This window comes from Neomonachus schauinslandi, chromosome 6, assembly GCF_002201575.2.
Source record: "Neomonachus schauinslandi chromosome 6, ASM220157v2, whole genome shotgun sequence".
Classification (NCBI taxonomy): Eukaryota; Metazoa; Chordata; class Mammalia; order Carnivora; family Phocidae; genus Neomonachus; species Neomonachus schauinslandi.
The window spans coordinates 107,201,980-107,223,694 of NC_058408.1; the positions used below are offsets into that span (position 1 = coordinate 107,201,980).

The 21,715-nt window shown below is 50.1% G+C and overlaps 1 protein-coding gene across 1 annotated transcript; it reads right to left on the reverse strand.

The window, feature by feature from the left end:
- Positions 1 to 233: 233 nt before the first annotated feature.
- On the reverse strand, positions 234 to 13,191 carry PLAC9 (placenta associated 9). Its single transcript, XM_021699862.1, has 4 exons — positions 13,073 to 13,191; positions 2,742 to 2,839; positions 1,480 to 1,603; positions 234 to 1,006 (listed from the first exon to the last, which is right to left on the reverse strand). Exons 1-4 carry the CDS (start codon positions 13,122 to 13,124, stop codon positions 960 to 962), a joined length of 321 nt encoding a protein of 106 aa, XP_021555537.1. The 5' UTR covers positions 13,125 to 13,191; the 3' UTR covers positions 234 to 959.
- Between the last annotated feature and the right edge of the window lie 8,524 nt (positions 13,192 to 21,715).

Genomic DNA, 21,715 nt, shown 5'->3' on the forward strand with positions numbered 1-21,715 from the left:
CAAAAACTTGTACCTAAATATTCATAGCATTTATAGCATTATTCATAATAGCCAGAAAGTGCAAACAATCCAAATGTCCATCAGTTGATGCGTGAGTAAAATGTGGCATATCCATCCAATAGAATATTACTCGGCTATAAAAGGGAATGAAGTACTGATACAGTCTACAATATGGATGAAACCTGAAAACATTGTGCTCAGGGGGAAAAAAGTTTGACACAAAGGCTACGTATTGAATGATTCCATTTATATGAAATGTCCAGAATAGGCGAGTCCATAGAGATAGAAATATTAGTGGTTTCCAAGGGGTGGTGGGAGGGGAATGGGAAGTGACTGCTTATAGGTACAGGGTTTCTTTGGGGGGGTGATGGAAATGTTCTGGAATTAGCGTACAACTATGTGAAGCCGCTGAATTTGTGCAGTTTAAAATGATTAAAATTCTGAAATTTATGTTGTGTGAATTTTACCTCAATAGAATACTTTAAAAAACTGCACACAAATTTGCACACATATCCCCTGGGGATCTCACCGAAATGTAGATTCTGATGCGGGATCTCTGGGTTGGGCCCCAAATTCTGGATTCCTGCCAGGCTCCCAGGTGACGCTACTGCTGCTCATCTGTGGCCACATTTTGAGTGGGGAGGCTACTCTGAGGGCCCTTGCGCTGTGTCACCTTAACCTGGGCCTCAGGTGCCTCAGCTCTGAGCCCACTCCCGCCCTGTCTGCCCCCATAAATAGGGAGGGCAGCCCCACAGGCCGCCTGAGGTCTCCCCGTCTGCGCCCACAGGAGGACCTGGGCCTCAGGGCCTGGGAGTAGATGGAGAAGGGGCTGTGGCTAGAGGGGTCACTGCCAGCAGACACGGGGGGCCAGGGGAGCAGCTTTTATTTTGCACCAAGCTGAGGAAGGCAGGCCCGGAGGCACGGCTGTGTCCTCGGAGGAGAGCTGTCCCACAAGTGGGTCACTTCCAGGTGCTGGGCAGCTCAGGCTCCAGGGCTCCAAAGCGATCTGAAAGAGAGGGGGCAGCTCGGGAGTGCTGCACGCCCCTCCCCGAGCCCGGAACTCCTATGCCAGGGAACACAGGGCACGGGGAGGGCGCAGGGGGCAACCCCCTCCGACGCCCCATCAGAGGGCTCTGTGGTGGCGCAGGACGGGTTCCCTGCAAGAGACCCGAGAGGAGCCCCGGAGCTCTGAGGCGGGCACACGGCCAGCGGAGGAGGCGGCGGCTCTGCGTCCCGGGCAGTGCTAGGCCAGACGCACGGGAACTGCACCAGCCCTTCCAGAAGCCCTGACCAGATGCCGGGCTGCAGCGCCCCCAGGCGGGGGCGGGGGCACAGAACTCACTGGGTGAGCTGGGGGATGCCTCCCCACTCGGCCCCTGGAGGAGCTGAGGCCTCTCCCGCTTGTCCAGGCCACACCTGTGCGGTGGTGGGCAGCCATCCCCAGCCCGAGCTGTCCCCTCCGCTGCGCGAGCCGCTCACCATCTCCGAGGAGGTCGGGGGCGGGGACCCAGGGCCCGGGGGGAAGGTTCCAGGCCAGTTCCTCCAGCTGAGCCAGCAAGCCTTTCACTTCTGCCTCCAGGTGCTCCACTGTCTTCTCCACCGTCTAGAACAAGAGAGACGGGAGCGGGGCGTGGGGGGAGCGAGGGACAGGAGGAGTAGGGCACGAGAGTGGTGCCATGTCTTGCTTCAACAGCCACATCCTAAGGGACACCTGGCAGCCCAGTGGGCGCAGCAGGGAGAGAACTGAGTGCCAGTTCTGAATTTGTGCAGCCTCTCGGGTCCCCAGATGACAGAATCCGAGGGCTTCACTCTCTAAGGCTGCTCCTGGCTCTGGCACAAAGCGACACACTCCCTCAGTCACACAGCCAGGCGCGGAGCAACCCTGGGATTCCTTTGTCCCTTTCCGGACTTCACTGGGAGCCCACATTCTTTTTGTCGCCCCGCCCCCTGGTGGCCACTCTGCCAAATGACAGGTTTGGGATTTTGAAACGTTCTTTAGTCCGCGTCCGCGTTCCTAACTTCTTCCTGAATGAACCCCTTTAGCAGTCTGGTGAAACCTACAGACCCCTTCTCAGAAACACACTTTAACCGAAAAGAAATTAAGCATATAGGATTTCCACGGACCCCAACTGCGTTAAAACCTTATTCAAGTACTAAATATTAAATCTTTGATGTAAAAATGTATTAATTAACTCATTAAATAACATGATCTAACATCAGGTCTAACAACTACTGTAATTTTGACATGCTGATTAGGATGAATGATACGTTGATATATTCACAACAACTATAATGGGATGAAATTATCTGTGATTTCTATTGAGAACAAAGTCACAGTATTGGTAATACTACATGGTTTGTTGTCTACTTATAATGAATGGGAATGCTAAATTTCAGTTAAAGGTTTGTGAAAGTAAAGTGTAAATCTTTACAGACCCCAGTGTTACAAACCATGGCTGTGTAACAAAACCCAGTGACTGAATGTCCACCGTCTCGGTGTGTAATGACGTGGAGATCTCGAGCTGGATGGAAGCAAGGTCCCTGCAGAGGCAGAGTCTGTTGAGGGCTGGTGAGCCAAACAGCCCTGGTAGGGCAGGGACATGTTTCACACGGTGGCCAGGGAGCAGGATTGGCCTGGATTTCCCCCCATTTTCCAAAGCAAGCTTCTCCTGAGCCCTAGAAAGCTACCAGCCTGGCAGGTGGTCCTGAAACTGCGTGTCCTCCCAAGTCACCCTGATTACCTCCTCTATGACGTCTAAACGGTCGTGGACAGCCATGTGTCTGTCACACCCTGCGTTCCAGGCCGGGTCTCCACGGGAGGGCACAAAGGGCTCAGCAGCTGTGGGAAAACAAGCCTTGTCACCATTTCCTATACACTAGAGACCCCTGCAAAGCACTGGGCTCCACGAGGTGGGTCCTGAAAACAGTCACAAAGAGAAGCAAAGGGAGGCTGAGTGTGGGTCAGGGCGTGAGGATGGGGCTGCCCCAGTCACTCACTTGTCTCTATATGGCCCTGGTCACCTCTATAGCCAGGTGGGCTTCTTCAAGGAGGTGCTACCTGAACTCTGTAAGGTAAGGAAGGGGGGAAGTGTTCCCGCCGGACAGAATGGCATGTGCAAAGAGGGAAAGGCATAAAATGGCACAGTTCTGTGCCCAAACCCTCAGGGGGGTTGGGGTGGCTGGAAAGTACAGGGCGGACAGGAGGAGAGTGAGCATGGACACAAAGCCGGCTGCCCCAATAAACAAACCTTATTTGGGGGTTTATTTCAACAGAAGAGTCACATGGTCATATACGAATTCTTTTACATACAGAGAATGGATTGGAGGGATTTGTCTGTGAAGTCAGGGAGTTATTGCAGTAGTCAGTGTAAGAAGTTATGAGGCAAGGCAGTGCAGTAGGAGTAGTGGATGGAGGAGGAGGAGATATTTTAGCCATCGCATTGACGTTGGTGACTAGTTAGTAATATCGGACATTGGATGAGTAGTTACTGTGTACCACATAGTACGCTAAACACATGTGTGAACTCAATCAACCTTTACAACCACCTATTTAAGATCCCCAGTTGATGCACAGAGGGGTGAAATGCTATGTCCAGCGTCACACAGTGAGTAAGTGGAAAGCCTGAGGTTCATCCTGTTCGGCTCTTGGTTCAACACTTTTCTCCCCAACATTGGTTCCTCCTTGGTTCTTCTGGCACCAACCAGTCCTCACACCAGAAGTCTCAGGGCCCTGGTTCTGAGCTCAGGTTTCAGCGTTGGCGGCCCCGAGACGCCTATAGGGCATCAGAGTTGGCTGGAACCTTGGAGAACCCTGACGCTCAGGAAGAAGGCTACTGCCCCCGAAACGAAGCGAAGCAAAGAGCTTCACTGAGGATGAGGCGGTCAGCATGGGCTAAAGCAGCAGGGAAGTCTAGCGAGATAAGGATGGAAAGACAGAGCAATGAGAAAGTCATTGCTAAATCCCACCCAGCATTGTTCGCGGAGTAGTGAAGGCAAAGCAGAGTCTAGATGCCGTGGGACGAGAGAGAAAGAGAGGTCCAAAGGTAGAAACTGGGATCCTGGGAAGCTTGGCTGTGAAGGAAGGGAAATCAGATCACATTGTCTACAGAATGTTTCTTGTTGTTGTTTCTGTTCTTTGAAGAAACAACCACACTGACAGCCTGAAGGACAGTAGAGCTGAGGAGAGGACAGGCTGGGAACCCAGCAGTGGGGGGGGGGGGGGGGGGGGGGTGGGGGGCAGAAGCAGTGCTCGAAGGGGGGGGGGGGGGGCAGCAGAATTGGTAAAGGCAGACCTCTCCTCAGAGGGCCAAGAAGTGGAGTGAGTTCTCACCTGCTGGCCTCTCTTCACTCTGTAAAGGAAGAGGGGAATCGTTGGCTGGAAATGCATGTTGGCTTACGAAAGAGGAAGCTAGTTGTGAAGCTTTCAGGAATTCTGTGCGTGGGGCTATTAAACACAGCCATGAAAATGGGAGGCACGGTGAGAGTATTTACATCATGGAAACCAGCAAATGACTTGTTTTTGTCTTCATCTCTGTTTTTGCGAGCCACTTTATCAACAGACCACTGGGGAGGGCCCTCGAATACAGAGAGGGCTTCAAAAGGAGGTGAAGAGAAGGACCCCACACCAGGGGGAACGCTGGAAGCCAGTCCCCCAGCGAGCCGCCGAGCAGGCTGGGTACAGAGTGGCCAGGACAGGGGGCTGGATGGAGTGGAAGCTGGGGGTCTGACAGTGTGGGGGAGAGCAAGGGAGCAAAGGATTGATGATTTGACCAGCATGGAGTTAAGGGGATGAGCTCTGGAGTCTAGCTTGGATAAGGAAGGAAAGGGGGCCAATGAGAGGGCCAATAAACTGGGAGAAGTGGAGGGGCTGACATTACTGGAGGTCTTGGTAAGATGATGGAGTAACACAAGGAAGGAATGGTGACAGACATTGCAGTCTCAGCTCTGAGAGGTGGAGCAGCTTCCTAGTGACAATAGCAAGGTTGTGGTCATGGATGTGGGCATCTGAGGCAGAGTGGGGGCAAGAATTATTGGACTTGATCTATCTAGGTGCAAAACTGTCGTAACTCTAAGACCCTGGTGTTGGCTGGGTTGCCCAAGGGGACATACAGAATCACCCAGAAGGCTGGCAGATCTTGAGGTAAGGACAGAGATGGCGAGCCATTTTGCTGGTGATGAACGCATAACTCTGGGAGGTTGAATGACCTGCCCAAGGTCACGTGGTCAGCAAATGACCGGACCCCAGTCACCCTGGCCCTCTCTTGACCCCACTTCAGCAAGTTGGCCTTCCAGAGCTCTGCCAGAACCTCCCCCACACACACACAATCCTGAGATATTCCTGTTCCAACTCTATCTGGGTCCCAACTCTTCAATGTAGGGATGAGAACCGAGAGCAGAGACAAAACTTCCTTCTACTATGAGCATCTTTTATGGAGAGCAATTTGTTTCTATATTCTCCTTTTCATTATTTCCCTCCACTGAACTTCGAAAAGCCTCTTCAAAAGACAATGGTCTTGTTGACTTTGGGGAGGGGGCAGACATGACAGTGGTACTTTGGTTATTTTTTCCATCTATGTGTGGCTGGAATGAGTACTGGTTGTTTTTAAAAGGGAGTCTTTTAGAGATCCATACTGAAATACCTAGAGATGAAATGCTAAGATGTCTTGGGTTCACATCAAAGTAATCCAGGCCCGGGAGTGGGAGGAGACATGAGTAGCCAAACAAGATTGGCCAAGATGGATAATTGTTGAAACTGAGTGATAGGGACATGCGAGTTCATTCCACTCCTCTCTCTTGTATATATGATTTGAAATGTTCCATAATAAAAGCCAGTTGTCTGATGGGGTTGTTAGCAAAAAGCAGAAGCCATCGTGGGCCGCATGCGTGGATGGGAAATGTTCAGGATGAGGGCGGGGGCGGCCTGAGGGACCCCACCTGGAGGGCTGTGCTCCGTTCTGGGCCTTTGAGAGGCAGAAGCAGGGCTAGAGGCGGCTGTGGTGAAGGGACTCGGAAGCTTGACTCGTTTGTCTCAGCTGAAAGAACCGGGGAGCCCAGCTGAGAGAGGAAGGACTCCCTGGGGGCAAGAAGAGCTGCTCTCACCCACAGGGAGGGCTGTCCGTGAAAAGGGGGTCTGCCCAGTGGGGGTGTGGGTCCACACACACCCCTCCAGCCCAGGCTCTCCCCGGAGCCACGCCTGCCCTCTCCCAGACCCAGCTCGGGCGGGAGGAAGCAGTCTGACCTGGCTGGCCAAGTGTGAGGCTCTGCCAGCCCTGTAAGTCATGAACAACACAAGTCTACTCCCCTCCGCGGGCCTAAAACATCCTGTTTTCGACATGTCTGCAATGAGGTCTAACTTGGCTCCAAAACCCCTCCAGGGAAAAGGACTGGCTGAGGTTGCTCTCCGCATCATCGCACAGCACGAATCCCTCACATCTGGACAGGACTGCGTCCTGGGCTCCGCAGCACCAGTGTCCGTGAGCTCATCCGAGGGAGAAAGCCGGGGCGGGGCCCTCACTCCGAGCCCGCACTGCTGCTCCCTCAGCCAGCCGGGCCCTCACCCCTGCACTGACCTCTCCGCGCAAAGGGCCGGAAACACCCAGGAGACCCCCGTTCTCGCCTTGCCTGGCCACGAATCGCCGTGGGCCTATGGGAAACTTTCCTCTCCTCGCTGAGCCTCTGCCGACCCCTTGCTAACACGGGGTGGGGAGGCCTGAGGCACTGACCCCCCAGGTAGTCCATGCGGGATGCCGGTCTGTCTTGCTGAGGGGCCTCATAAATTAGCTACAAGGACAGAGCTGGTGTGAGTCAAGGACAAGTTGCTTCTTGGACCAGAAGCGCCCACAAGGCACGAGCTGGCTGTCTTCCATGTCTTTGAGCTCCGTGGGAAGGGGCTCAGGGTGATGCCTGCTTCACGGGGTTGTTGGGGTGCTCACGAGTGGGGAAAGCTGCAGGGTGGCCGTGAGCATGCTTGAGGAGCCAAGGCTGTGGTTCTCCATGTTCCCTTCCTTCCTGTGCTCCCGCCCTGCCCCGGCCAGTTGGGAAATGGACCTTCTTGGAAGCCGGGTTGTTTTCCCTGGCCCGGCTCCCACTCAGGGCCTATGTGCACCCTGGATGGCGGCCATGGGTGGAACACAGTGTTCTGGTGAGAGCAGCCTGCGGTGGAGGCCGGAGGCCCCGCGGAGGTGCTGGGCTCACTTCTCCAGTTAAAGAGACATGGCCACCGGGTCCCCATCCTCTGAGGCGGGAAGTATGGCCTCTCCCCCATAAAGGCATAGGAGACCTTTTGTATCTGGGGCTTAAACACTAAGAAAGCACGTACAAGTCAAGTGATTTCTGTGACAACACGTAATTTCTCAGAGGCGACCCTGAAAATTGCCGTGACTTCTGAATCATCGAAGACACTCCACTTTGACCAGTGATGTTTGTCACTTAAGGGTTAACTGTATTTGACCACATACAATATAACAGAATAATAAAATTTACCACATACAATATTTGTATTAAAATTTCTGATTCATTTAAAACCATCAGTGGTTTTTAAACTTATTTTTTAAAGCAGAATACTATTTTCAAACAATTACATGAAGAGCTCCAATAATGTGGAACTGCTCTGCTAAACCAAGAGAGAGAACCTTGAGCCCCTCAAGAAAGAGCTCAGATTCTGAAGCACGTCTTGGTTTTGTTTTGGGAGAGACACGTCCTCCTGTCTTCCTTGGATCTGAGTCTTGCTGATCACTCTGAGAGCACATCAATGTCATTCCAGTACATTCAGTATCTGATTGTGGTAGGTAAGCTGGGCTACTATCACAAAGGGCCCCCTCAACTTTGCACGTGTTTATTTTTTTTCTCATGTATGAGTTCAGAGGTAGACTGCAAAAGCCCACAAGGTGGAGGAGGTCTAAGAAGCCATCCAGAATGAACCTCTCTCGGTGTGCTGTGAAAAGCTCACAAGGCTTGGTGTTAGAGATGCAGTCCCACCTCCGGGCTTACTGATGGTGCTCTTTGCCCCTCCTGCAGATAATGAGGGATCTGCCCCGCCAGGTCTACTTTGCAGGACTGCTGGTTTGCTACTTTGCACGATTCAAGGGAATCATGCACATGAAGATGCCTCGGAACAGCCAAGTGATGTGCAAATGCCCTATGGGGCAGCCACCAGGGCAGCTGAAGATGGAGCAAGGCAGAGATTGCTCCCCAGGGCTCCCCCTCTCCACATGGAGCCAATTCTCTGCTGGATCACTTCAACCAGTTCTCAGGATGAGACGCATCTATTCTAGGAATAAACCTCTACAAGGGCCCAAGGGATGTTTGGGAGGAACTTCTCCAACAAGGACACAGAGGGCTCAGTGCTGACCCGGCTCTCTGTGCTCTCTTAGAAGCCAGTCCCCTCACTGGACTCTGTTTCTTCACCTTTACAACAGGCATAACCATACTTTATATTGGAAGTTACTATGGATTAGTGATCACTCATGATGTACTAAGCTTTCTGCTGAGTGCTTGTGTACATTATCTCATTTGATCTATTAAGAGCTCAGTACTCTTACCTCCCTTTTTACAGATTAGGAAACCAAAGATCAAAGAGATTGAATAACATGCCCAAGATTACACAGCTACTAGGCCGTAGGGATGGGATTTGAATCCTCCCTGCCCGACACGGTCTATACTGTGCACTAGCTGTGATGTGACCCTTTGTAAGTTAAGGGCCTCCTATCTTGGGGTCTCAGCTGCCTCCTGTGTAAGAGGGAGAAACTTAGCATGTCTGACTCCATGTTGCTTCTATTTCCCTTGCCACTGTGACCTGTAGCTTAGAAACTTCTGCTTTGCCCTGCACATAGGCATGTTAATCATTAAAGGAATTTTGCTTACAACCAAGACTTACAAAAACTGCTTTCTTACCCGAAACCTACCTCACTGGAGGAGGCACAGAAGTACGTACAGAGTTGACTATGCTATGTTTAAGATTTACAGGAACGATGTGACCAGATTCCTACACGCAAAGATCAACTGACCAAGGACAAAGAAGTTACACGACCTTTTCCTTTTTTTAAAAAGACTTATTTATTTATATTAGACAGAGAGAGAGTGGGGGTAGCGGGGCAGAGGGAGAGACAGAATCTCAAGCAGACTCCCGAGTGCAGAGCTCGACACAGGGCTCAATCCCAGGACCCTGAGATCACCACCTGAGCCAAAATCAAGAGTCAGATGCTTAACCTACTGAGCTACCCAGACGCCTCGACAGGACCTTTTTCAATGCAGACATCAGTCATCTTTTGACTCCAATCCCCTCCCACTTCCCCCTCTTCCTAACATAAAAGAAGCTCAACTCTCATCCTCAGACAGGTTGTTCTCTGGGACAATAGTCCACCATCTCTTCGTTTTGCTGGCTTTCCCAATAAAGTCACTTTCCTACCCCAACTTCTTGCCTCTTAACTTACCGGCCTGTCATTCGGCGAGCAAACAAACTTGGACACAGTTACAAAATGAGGGGTTGGACAGGAATGGGGCCAAGGGGATCCGTTCACATGACATCTTTGCAGCTGTCTTGGGGCCCCCCAAGAGCCCAAATGTGTGCCTTGGATCAAACTGTCTTTAAGTGGTTCACTCCCACAATATCCATTTGTGTAAGAAGAATGCCATGACCCTCACAACGGCCCTTCAGCCTCTTCCTCTTTCACTCGAAGCAGAAAGCAGAATCCCCATGGAAGACAGATGGCCATGGGGACTTGGTAGGCAGTGAGAGCACACCCAAAGGCCCCCAAGGCATGGGTGACAATTGGTAAAAGGACCAGGCTCTAGGACTTGAGACCCCTCTGATAGGAAAACAGGAAAGGAACTCAGCAGAAACCTTAATTTTTAAAAAGGGCTCTATAAGTATCACAAGCAGTTTGCTTCCATCAATACATAAAGAGTTTTTACAGACCAATACAGTACCACAATTGAGAAGTCTAAGACGATTCGCAAGAATTTGTAGAAATGACCTATATGCATTTAAAGAAAAAGCCCAACTTCAGTAGTAATCAAAGCAACAAACCATCTTAACGTATTCTTGCATAACAGCAGATGTTTCTAGATCTAACTACCAGTTTATAGACAATACGGGGTAGAGAAGAACATTTAGAAGACTCCTGGCAGATACAGTCAGCTGAAATCTAATGTGGAGAACTTTATAGAACAAACAGCCCAGTTGCTTCCACAAATACATTTTAAGGAAAAGAGGGGGAAGAGAACTTACATATTAAAAGAAACGTAACTGGGGGCACCTGGGTGGCTCAGTTGGTTAAGCAACTGCCTTCGGCCCAGGTCATGATCCTGGAGTCCCGGGATCGAGTCCCGCATCGGGCTCCCTGCTCGGCAGGGAGTCTGCTTCTCCCTCTGACCCTCCCCCCTCTCATGCTCTCTCTCTCTATCTCATTCTCTCTCAAATAAATAAATAAAATCTTAAAAAAAAAAAAAAGAAACATAACTGAAATATCAGCCAAAAGCAATGTGTGTACCTTATTTGGATAAAACAAAGCCAAATGTAACAACATGACATAATTAGGGACATTTAAACATTGATTGGATATTTGATGATATTAAGAAATTATTGTCCAGGAGCACCTGGGTGGCTCAGTCAGTTGGGCGTCTGACTCTTAATTTCGGTTCAGGTCGTGGTCTTGGGGTCGCAGGATCAAACCCTGCATCAGGTTCTGCGCTCAGTGGGGAGTCTGCTTGAGATTTTCTCCCTCTCCCTCTGTCCCTCCCCCTGCTCGCTCTCAAATAAATCTTTTAAAAAAGAAACTATCATCCATTTTTTAGGGTGTGATAATGGTACTGCAGGTATGTTTATTAAAAGATTATTTATCTTTGGGGCGCCTGGCTGCCTCATTTGGGAGAGCATGTGACTCTTGATCTTGGGGTCATTGAGTTCAAGCCCCACACTGGGTATACACATTACTTAAATAAATAAAACTTAAAAAGAAAAGATTACTTATCTTTTAGAGATACTTAAGGAAATGTTTATGGATGAAAATATATGATGCCTGGAATTTCCTTTAAGATTATTGGAGGGAGGAGAAAGAATGCGGGTGACAAAGGAAACAAGACTGGCCACGAATCAGTATCACTGAAGCGGGGTGGGAGGTACATGGGGGTTCACCATGCTCTTTTGTCTTTACATCTGAGAGATTTCATAATCAAAAGTTAAGAAAAACAATGGTAAATTGTCTGAAGTCTGAAAGATTCTACATAAAAATATGTGAACTCTGGGTGAGATTATATTACCTTTCCCCCTTTTAAAAAAATCTGTAGCAAGGAGCGTGCATAATCAGAAAGGAAGTAATGTTTGAAAAGGGTTTTAAATTAAAGTGTATATACCAGTCACGACTAAAGGGGCCACAGAAAGTGGGCGGTAGCCAACTCCTCCCTCTAGGGGAGCACAGACTGGGCTTTGTGCCCTCAACTCCTGGAGGTGGGGACTCAGGGAGGAGGGGCGGGGGGAGGAAGGGGGGAAAGTAGGGGGAAAGAAGGACCTGCACTGTGGGTTCTGTGCTGAGCACAGTCCCAGCCACACCTCACACAGCCTGTGAGGAGGCGGTTGTTCGTCCTCTGTAATTAATAGGTGGGGAAACTGAGGTTCAGAGAGATCAATGAAGCTGAGGGGATGAGAAGGGGAGCCAACCTGCTGAATTCCATGCTGGGGACTTCTTTCACTCAATTCCTGCAGCCAGCTCTCTGGAGTGGGTATCATTTTCCCCAGCTTACAGAGAAGGAAACAGTCTCCCAGAGGAAAGGCGACTCACCCAAGAAACTCAGCCAGGGGCTGCCCAGGATCAGCACTGGCCTCCACCCTGCCCCTGGGCGCTCACTCCCACAGTGGGCTGTGTCCTGAAAGGCCCCGGGGCGGGAGGCTTCCGTCTTAGGGGCAGGGCACTTCACCTGTGTGATTCACATCCTCTGGCTCTGGGCCGATGGGTGAGCAGCCTGGCAGGGGCAAGGGCCCCCCTGAGGGAGTAGGAGGCCTGGATGCCTGGTGAGGCCTCTGGCTCGGAACCCCTGGGGAGACCTGAGCCTTCCCCTCACCTATATTGCTGGGATGAGCACCAGCTGCCACTAGCTGAGGACTGCATGAGACTCTGGGTAAATGCGAGTGTGGCTTATAAACTGTGAAGTACCACACGATGTGCAGAGTCTCGGGGTGGTGCAGTGAGCATCTGTGTGCAAGAAGTCTCTCTGCAGGGCGCCTGGGTGGCTCAGTTGGTTGCACTGCCTTCTGCTCAGGTCAGGATCCTGGAGTCCTGGGATCGAGTCCCGCATCGGGCTCCCCCTCCTTGGCGGCGAGCCTGCTTCTCCCTCTCCCTGCCACTCCCTCTCCCTGCCTGTGCTCTCTCTCTCTCCCTCTGTCAAATAAATAAATAAATAAATAAATAAATAAATAAATAAATAAATAAGGCTCTCTGCAGCCGCCCCATCTGAGCCTCACCTGAGAAGGGGCAGCACTAAGGCTGTTGTCAGGGGAGGGGAGAGGGGACGGTGCAAGGCAAGGCCCCCAGCGGGGTGGAGAACCAGAGGGCCTCTCCCTCCTGCACCCCAAGCTCCCCAACCCCCCATCACCCAAGGCAGCTCAGGCCCTCAGGGAAGATCTCTGGAAGCAGGGTGACTGGCCTCCGCACCCAGACCGCAGAGCCCTCCGGGCCGGCCAGAGGGCAGGTGAAGCCGTGGCCTTTCTCCTGGGGTCGCCTGCCTGCCCGCTGGCCGTGCTGGTCCAGGCCTGGGTCATCGCCTGCCGGAACTCAGCTTCTAAGGCAGTGCCCGTAACCCCAGGCCTGGGGGCCTCTGCAGGCCCTCTGGAGGCAGCTGGCCCCGGGGTACTGGGGGGATGTGTGCCCACCCTGCAGACTTAACCTCCCTCCCTGCGATCCTTGCCTCCTCTCTCTCTCCTCGGGGCGTCGGGTCTCCCCACTCTTTCTCTACCTTTCTGTGGCTCTCACGTCTCTGTTCAATCCCCCCACTCCCTGGCCCGTCCCCCCTTCTCCAGCTCTCTGCTCTCCCTCCGGCTCGGTTCCACCCCCGGCCCGCCCGGCCCGGCCCCACTCACCGGCGGCGCGGAGCAGGGCGAGCCCGGCCAGCGCGCAGAGCAGGGGCCGCATGCTGCCGGCCGGCCGAGCGCAGCGCAGCTTCTGCCCCCGGGGCCCGCGCCGGCCCGCCCGTAGGAAATGCTCGCCGCCCGAGCCAAAATTCCTGGGCGGCTCCGGGCTCTCGGGCTCGTGCGATCCGCCCCCTCCGGAGACCCCGCGGGCGGAGGGGTCGGCGTGCCAGCCTGGGCGCCTCCCCAGCCGGGCCCCCCGCCCTCCCTGGGCGCCGGAGAGCGGGAGGGGGCGAGGCCTGGGCTCCGGGCCACCGCTCCCCTCGCCCCGGCGTTCAGGAGCCCATTTCACAGACCAGCACACTGAAGCGCCTTCCTCCGGGTCACCCACAACTCCGGCCCCGGACCTGCACCCCGAGCGCACCGAGTGTGGAAGCTTTTCCCCGTCCACCTACGAATAGGTCATTAATTCCATCGGGCAGTGTCTGGCCCTGAGAGAGGGACGCAGAGGTGGTGTCTGCCGTTTACAGAAACTTCCTGTTCTGCTACCGGGGTCCCAGCAATGTTAAAAGATACTTTAAGGATTCCTGGGTGGCTCAGTCGTTAAGTGTCTGCCTGGGGCTCAGGTCATGATCCCAGGGTCCTGGGATCGAGCCCCACATCGGGCTTCCTGCTCGGCGGGAAGCCTGCTTCTCCCTCTCTCACTCCCCCTGCTTGTGCTCCCTCTCTCGCTGTTTCTCTCTCTGTCAAATAAATAAATAAATAAATAAATAAATAAATAAATAAATAAATAAATACATACCTTAAAAAATACTTTTTTCTATTTTCCTTTTTTTTCCATATTCTGATTATTAATCCAGCACCTGTGATGTATGTTGGCAATGTTTCCTTCCATTCTTCCACGGTCTTTAACTTTCTTTGCAGTGTCTTTCATTATACAGAAGTTTTCGATATTTAGGTGACCAAGTCTCTCAGTCTGTTCTTTTACGGCTTCTAGGTTTTACAACTTTTATGATTCCTCGCATCAAGACTATAAAAATACTTTCCAATACCTTTGCCAACTAGGGTAAAGCATTTGTTAAGGTATAATCTCTGATCCATCTAGAATTTTTACATGGTTGCAAAGAAAGAGTCAAACTTAAATTTTTTTCCCAAATGAGCATCTAAATATCCTAACACTCCTTCTTGCATAGCCACTAATCGGACCATAAGATAAAATAGCTATTCATTTCCAAGTGGAGTTCTGGAAAAATCTCTAGCCATCATGTCTGCCATAAGGTCAAAGAAACAAAAATGAGGGAAACTTATCATTTCAGTAAGGACTGAAACTATTGTTTGATGGAATTAAACAGCCATCCCAGATCAAAACACAACAACAAACTCTGAGAGGTAGAAATAAAGGAAGTAGAGGGACATTTCCTTAACAAGGTAGCAGCGTTTGCCTCACAAGAACAATTCACATGTACACGAGGGAGGGGAGAGGCATTTCCTGTTAGGCTAGGAATAAGGTAAAGATGCAAGCATCTGGGCGCCTGGGTGGCTCAGTTGGTTAAGCGACTGCCTTCGGCTCAGGTCATGATCCTGGAGTCCCGGGATCGAGTCCCGCATCGTGCTCCCTGCTCGGCAGGGAGTCTGCTTCTCCCTCTGACCCTCCCCCGTCTCATGCTCTCTCTCTCTATCTCATTCTCTCTCTCAAATAAATAAATAAAATCTTAAAAAAGAAAAAAAAAAAAGACGCAAGCATAGGGGGCACCTGGGTGGCTCAGTTGGTTAAGCGTCTGACTCTTGGTCTCAGCTCAGGTCTTGATCACAGGGTTGTGAGTTCAAGCCCCGCATTGGGCTCCACACAATGGAAAAAAAAGATGCAACTATAATCACTATTTATGCACAGTGTGATTGATGCAATGAAACACAATTGAAGCACAATTCTGAAGGAGACACAATGTGCCTAATAGCAGAAGGGTCCATTGCCTTCTTAGAAAATCCAGCAGAACCAGAACAACCTGAGTTACTGCATGAACTGACTGGACTGAGATGAATGTCTGGAAATCAATTTAGTTCCACGTACCAACAGAAATCAGCCTAAACACGCACAGGAAAATTTCTGGGCCAGACGACATTAAACAGTTTGTTAGTATCCTCCTTCCAACATTCTCTAGAAATGGCCAATAAAATTAAAAATGGGGAAAACTGGCATCAGTGCCAGGAACTAGGGAAATATGTCAACCCTGTGCCAGGCCTCAAGGCAAGTCGGCGGCCAGGCGACGAGTGACAATGAGCGTCATTGTGTCTTGTTACTCTGTTACTTGGTGACCTTCTTGGAACCTGGTCTAGGGCAAAGGCTGTCCATGGGTTTTCTCATTTAATCCTTGTGCCAATAAACCTATAAAGTGGGTATGCTTACCTCCATTTTTCCAATAAGATATGCTTGGTCAAGGTCAGAGCGGGGCCGACCCCAGGTGGAAAGCCAGGTAGATCTGATTCTAAAATCCACGCTTTTAAGTCGTATCAGGCCTCTTGACTCTCAGGCCCCAGGCCAGTAAGTAGGTAGTTAGGATGTCTGGGGGGAGGTGGAGGTGAGTAAAAGGCAAATGGGGTATTTGGGGGCTCAGAGTGGCAAGTTCTTGGCAGTCAAGGGGAAACACCCATAGCATCCTGCGTAAATGAAGTGCTGTAACTTGCAGAGCCTTTTCATTCAACACTTCCTGTCACCCTGGCAGGTTGCTTCAAGATCCTCAGCGTGAGGCTCAGAGAAGTTAAGAGGTGGCCCAATGTCACACAGGTCCCATGTAGAAATGTGGGGATTTGCTCCCAGGGAGCGCATGTCTCCACAGGCCTCCCTGCAGAATGCATGGGCCTCCTACCGCCGCTGGGGACAAAGGGAGGGGAGGCGGGCAGAGGCTTGCTCTCCTAGCCGGCACCCAAGGCAAGGGGCCAGGGGAGACAGGAAATGGGGGCCCGCCATCTCTCAGCCCCGTGGAAAGGGCCTCAGTGGCTAGAAGTGTCGGAGCTGGGCCACACAAAGCCTCCTTGTCTTCCTGTCTCGGCACAGGCAAGACCTCAGGGCTGGGTGAGCCAGGCCACCTCCTCTCCACACAGATGGAGGAGGCTACTAGCTGAGCACCCCGCAGGCGGTGGTCAGAGGAAGCGAACCTGTGGGATATGGTCACGGATGTGTTCGTTGCCAAGTGGAAAGCGGTGGGGGGTAGGGGTAGGTGGCAACGGACAAGTTGAAATTTAAGAACTTTTGTTTTTAATCCTACTCCCTTTCTTGCATGCAGTCCTGAATCTTCCCAGATGGGAGAAGATGTAAGGAGATGGGAAAGTCTGTTGAGTACGGGAGACAAGAAGTGGGGGAGGGGAGAAGTTTAATATTAACAATGATAATATCAGTAACCACAGCCCCGAGAGCTGACGTTCACTGATTCCGACTGTATCAGGCAGAGTTGGAAGCCCCGTGAGCTCCGTTTCTCGGTGACTTTCAGCGGCTACTGTAGGAGGTGGGTTCAGTGGTCATCCCAGAGCTTGGCAAGCAGCTTGCCAGCCGGTGTTTTCTAAGGCCATGAATCAGGCTTTTCTGAAGCCTAATGGGGTCTGGCAAGGTATCCTGCCTGCTCAGCTTTGAGATATTTTGGCAGATTCACATTGGTCCATGTCCATTCAGGTCATCATAAAAGGCACTGACATTTCCCGAGAATGCGTTGGTGATGCATGATTCCAGCAGCCTCCATGGCTCGGTGGGTGGGGGTCAGCTGGCATCTCCCCTAGCTCTTTGAGAATCTTGTCTGCAGTGCTTTCTTTTTTTAAGTTGTTTTAAGTTTTTGTTGTTGTTTATTTATTTAAGTCATCTCTACACCCCACGTGGGGCCTGAACCCACAACCCCCGAGATCAAGAGTCACACACTCCTCCGACCCAGCAAGCCAGGTGCCCCACTGCTTTCTAGGGAGATCTCATTTTGCTGCTCGAAGCTGGAGTTGGGGTAAAATGTAAACCGTCTCAGGACCCTGCTTGGCTGACTATTCAAAGCATTTCAGTTCGAATCCGTCTGTAGGGGAGGGAAGGAAGTGGGTTTAAACCCTGACTCTGTCCTCACAGGCTGTGTAGCCTTAGGAAGATGACCTCCTTTCTCTAAGCTCCAATTTCCTCACCAGCAAAGAGGGGGTAACAGTAACACTCCCTCCCAGCAGAAACTGAATTCCCCTGCCTGCCTCTGGTCTGCTTTTCCGAGAGCTCCTGCTCCTGGCACCGCTCTTTCCTTGCCTTCTTTGCAGGTTGAGTTTCTTGAGGATAGAAAGGGTGTGAGCACTGCCTGACAGGCCTGCAGGGGCCCTCAGGGGGAGTTCAAGACTTCCAGGGAGTCAGGAAAGTCAACTGCTGACCAAGTAAGAGCCAGCAGCAGAAGCTGCTTCCAGAGGGAGGTTCAAAGTCCCGGCCCCATGAAGGTGATCTTTAAACACGAGGACTTTTCTTTTCTTTTTTTAAAGATTTTATTTATTTATTTGACAGAGAGAGACACACAGCGGGAGAGGGAACACAAGCAGGGGGAGTGGGAGAGGGAGAAGCAGGCTCCCCGCGGAGCAGGGAGCCCGATGCGGGCAGGGAGCCAGATGCGGGGCTCGATCCCAGGACCCTGGGATCATGACCTGAGCCGAAGGCAGACGCTTAACGACTGAGCCGCCCAGGCGCCCCAACACGAGGACTTTTCTAAGCACTGTTACTACATGCCTTCGAGATCAGTGGGGGGAATGTTTGGCCTGATTGTGGAGGGCCTTGAAGGTCACTCTCAGGAGATTCTGCCTTTATGCTCTGGGCAGAGGTGCTGGAAGGGTTTTTGGCCGAAGTGTGAGACAATCATACCCAATCCCCTTCTTCTTTTAAAAATCTTCTTCTTTCAAAATAATTTTAGACTTAGGAAAATAAAACAGCAAGTTCCTGTATAGGCTTTACCAGCTTCCCCAAATACTAACATCTTGAATGACTACAGAAGAATTAGCAAAGCCAGGAAATTAACAGTAATGTAATAGAATTAAAGAATTTACAGTTTACTCAGATGTTGCCAATTGTCCCCCTACTGTTCTCGTTCTGGTCTAGAATGCCATCCGAGATCCCACAGTGCATTTAGTTGTCATGTGTCTTTGGGCTCCTTTAATCTAGAACAGCTGCTTTTTGTGTGTGTCTCAGAACTTTGAGGGTTTATCTTGAGTCCAGGTCAGTTATTTTTTCCTGTATAACCTTGACATTTTTTAAGAGTATTGGCCAATTGTTTGGTTTTTTTTTTTTTAAGATTTTATTTATTTATTTGAGAGAGAGAGAGAAGGAGAGACAGTGAGAGAGCACAAGCAGGGAGGAGAGGGAGAAGCAGGCTTCCCACAGAGCAAGGAGCCCGATGCAGGGCTCGATCCCAGGACGCTGGGATCATGACATGAGCCGAAGGCAGACGCCCAACCGACTGAGCCACCCAGGCGCCCCTGGCCAATTGTTTTATAGAACGTTTTTCACCTTGAGTCTGTCTGATGTTTTCTCATGCTGAGCCTTGAGGTTATGCGTTTTTGGTGAGAGTCCCACAGAAGCGATGTCGTGTCCTTCCCAGTGCATCGGATCAGGAGGCACATGTGATATTGTCGTGTCTCATTACTAGTCATGTTAACTTGGAAGGATGATGAGGTAAAGGTGATGTCTGCCAAGTTTCTTTCTCCACTCTAAATTATTGCATTTTGTTTTGTAATTAACAAGTATCTTATGGGGAGATACTCTGAGACTATACAGTTCTCCTATTTAATATCATACTTTCAACCTACTAAATTTAGCATTCATTGCTGATTCTTATCTGCAATATTTATTACCATTGGCTTTCCAAAGGTGATTTTCTATCTCCATAATTCCTTCTGCATTGATTAGTTGAAATTCAGTTGGAAGGAAGAGCAGTCCCTTCTCTCCCATTTATGTATTTATTCAATTATTTCAGGGTGGACTCATGGATATTTATTTTATTCTCTGGGTTATAATCCATTACTAACATTATTTGTTTTGTTGCTCAAGTTGTCCAAGATATGGCCACTAGGAGCATCTTCAAGTTGGCTCCTGTGTCCTTTTAAAATACTCCCATTCTATCCTGAGCACTTCCTTACTTCCTGAAAACCACAAGATGTTTCGGGCTCATCTCATATTCCCATTGCTCTCATCCTGGACTCAGTCATTTCTCCAAGGAACCTGGCTCCTTGTCTTGGAGAATGGTATTTAGAAACCAGGATTTTGGTGCTGGGTGCGCTCCTTGCTACCAGGGTGTAATTGCTTCTAGGCCTCTCAGCTGACAGACTAAAGAATATAAAATAAAGAACAGTTCTGAAGCTATTTTATGGGTATTCTCAGATTGAGAAAATAAGTAAATGTATTTAATGGGAGCTAGGTTCCTCACTGTCAAAGGAAGGAATTGCAAATAAGGAAAGGGGGAAGGGCAAAATGGGCCCTGCTGTGCTCGATCAGAATTGGAAATATCAGCCTCAACCCATGGCTTTGTATACATAGGCAGACTGATAGATGCAGAAATAAATATGATCTAGCACTTCCACTCCCGGGTGTATACCAAATGGAAACACATGGTCACAAAAAGACATGGACAGGAATAGAGACCTTCACCGTCACCACAGTCCCGAAGCAGAAAACTACCCGAATCCCCATCGACAGCTGACTAGATCATCAACAGATCTACCCCTGCATGCAACAACATGGGTGAATCTTAGAAAAATACAATTCATGAAAGAAGTTTTCACGAAAAAATTCTGTGTGGTTCACTTTACACAAAGTACAAGAACAGGCAAAATTAACCCATGCTTCGAGAACTCGGTGTTGAGTCCCTTCGTGTGTGCCCTGGTTGGCAGGTGACTGCAAAGAAATGAGGGGCCCCTCAAGGGCCCATAATGTTGTGCAGTGCGATCTGGGCACTGATCACATGGGTGTGTTCCAGTCTCAGAATGACCATATGTATACTTCAATGAAGTTTGGGGGGCTCCTGGGTGGCGCAGTTGGTTGAGCGGCGGAGGCGGACTCTTGGTTTCAGCTCAGGTGGTGATCTCAGAGTCGTAAGATGGAGCCTTGCATCGGGCTTCACACTGAGCACAGAGTCAGCTTGAGATTCTCTCCCTCTGCCCTTCCTGCTCGTGCTCTATCTCTCTATTAAAAAAAAAACAAAAAACAAAAAAACTTAAAATAAAAAAAGTTTAAAAAAATCTTCGTTGTCTTCATTTCAGCTCAGCTGCTGGAGCAACCCCCATTAACCAAACAGAGTAAGAGCAATCTCTAAACTTCAGGCATTAAAGGGATGCCTGGGTGGCTCAGTCATTTAACCGCCTGCTTTTGGCTCAGGTCATGATCCCAGGATCCTGGCATCGAGTCCCGCATCGGGCTCCTTGGGGAGCCTGCTTCTCCCTCTGCCTGCCGCTCCCCCTGCTTGTACTCTCTCTCTCTCTCTCTGACAAATAAATAAATACATAAAACCTTTTAAAAAAAAAGTTTAATTCTTTCTCTTAATCCTAGTTGAGAAAGCCTGTGGGCAGTAATTGAAAGATCACGCAAATTGGTATTGACCTTTATCAACTCTCCTCTGGCAAACACCCCACCTGCATGCTGCTGTCTAGACTTCACACGTGTTTGATGCTAGTCTTCTAGGGCTAGGACCCTTGATCCAGCCCCAGCTGGGGCTACAGAATGGGAAGGGATTATTGTAGGCACACCCGACTAGAAGGGTGGGGAGGTGTAGGGAAAGGAAGTGACTTGCCCAAGGCTACCCCATGCTGGAAAGGGCCAGATTACATCAGTAAAGGTCAATGTCAGTTACTGATCTTTCAGTTGTCTTCTAGGTGTTCTCAAGGAGGATTAGGGAAAGAACTAAACTCTAATACCTCAGGCTACCTTTTTTTTTTTTTAAAGATTTTATTTATTTATTTGATAGAGAGAGACACGGCCAGAGAGGGAACACAAGCAGGGGGAGAGAAAGAAGCAGGCTTCCCGCAGAGCAGGGATCCCGATGTGGGGCTCGATCCAAGGACCCTGGGATCATGACCTGGGCCAAAGCAGGTGCTTAATGACTGAGCCACCCAGGCGCCCCCAGGCTACTTTTGTAATGAATTGTGATGAGCAGGGCTTCTGTCCTATGCATTATTAAAAGATACATTCTTGGGGCGCCAAGAGAGAGCTCTGTCAAATAAATAAATAAAAATCTTAAAAAAAAAAAAAAAGATACATTCTTTTTTTTCTTTCACATTCTTTGTGACCATGTGTTTCCATTTGGTATACACCCGGGAGTGGAAGTGCTAGATCATATTTATTTCTGCATCTATCAATCTGCCTTTTTTTTTTAAAAAAAAAAGGTGAAATGGTGTCTCTCAAACAGGTATAACACAAACATGTGTTAAAGATTTTATTTCACTGATTCAATAAGGGAATGAGGCCGATTATAATTGGTTCAAAGGAGAAGTTTTAAAAGCACAAGTGTAGGGCACCTGGGTGGCTCAGTTGGTTAAGTGACTGCCTTCAGCTCAGGTCATGATCCCAGGGTCCTGGGATCGAGTCCCGCATCGGGCTCCCTGCTCTGTGGGGAGCCTGCTTCTTCCTCTCCCACTCCCCCTGCTTGTGTTCCCTCTCTCGCTGTGTCTCTC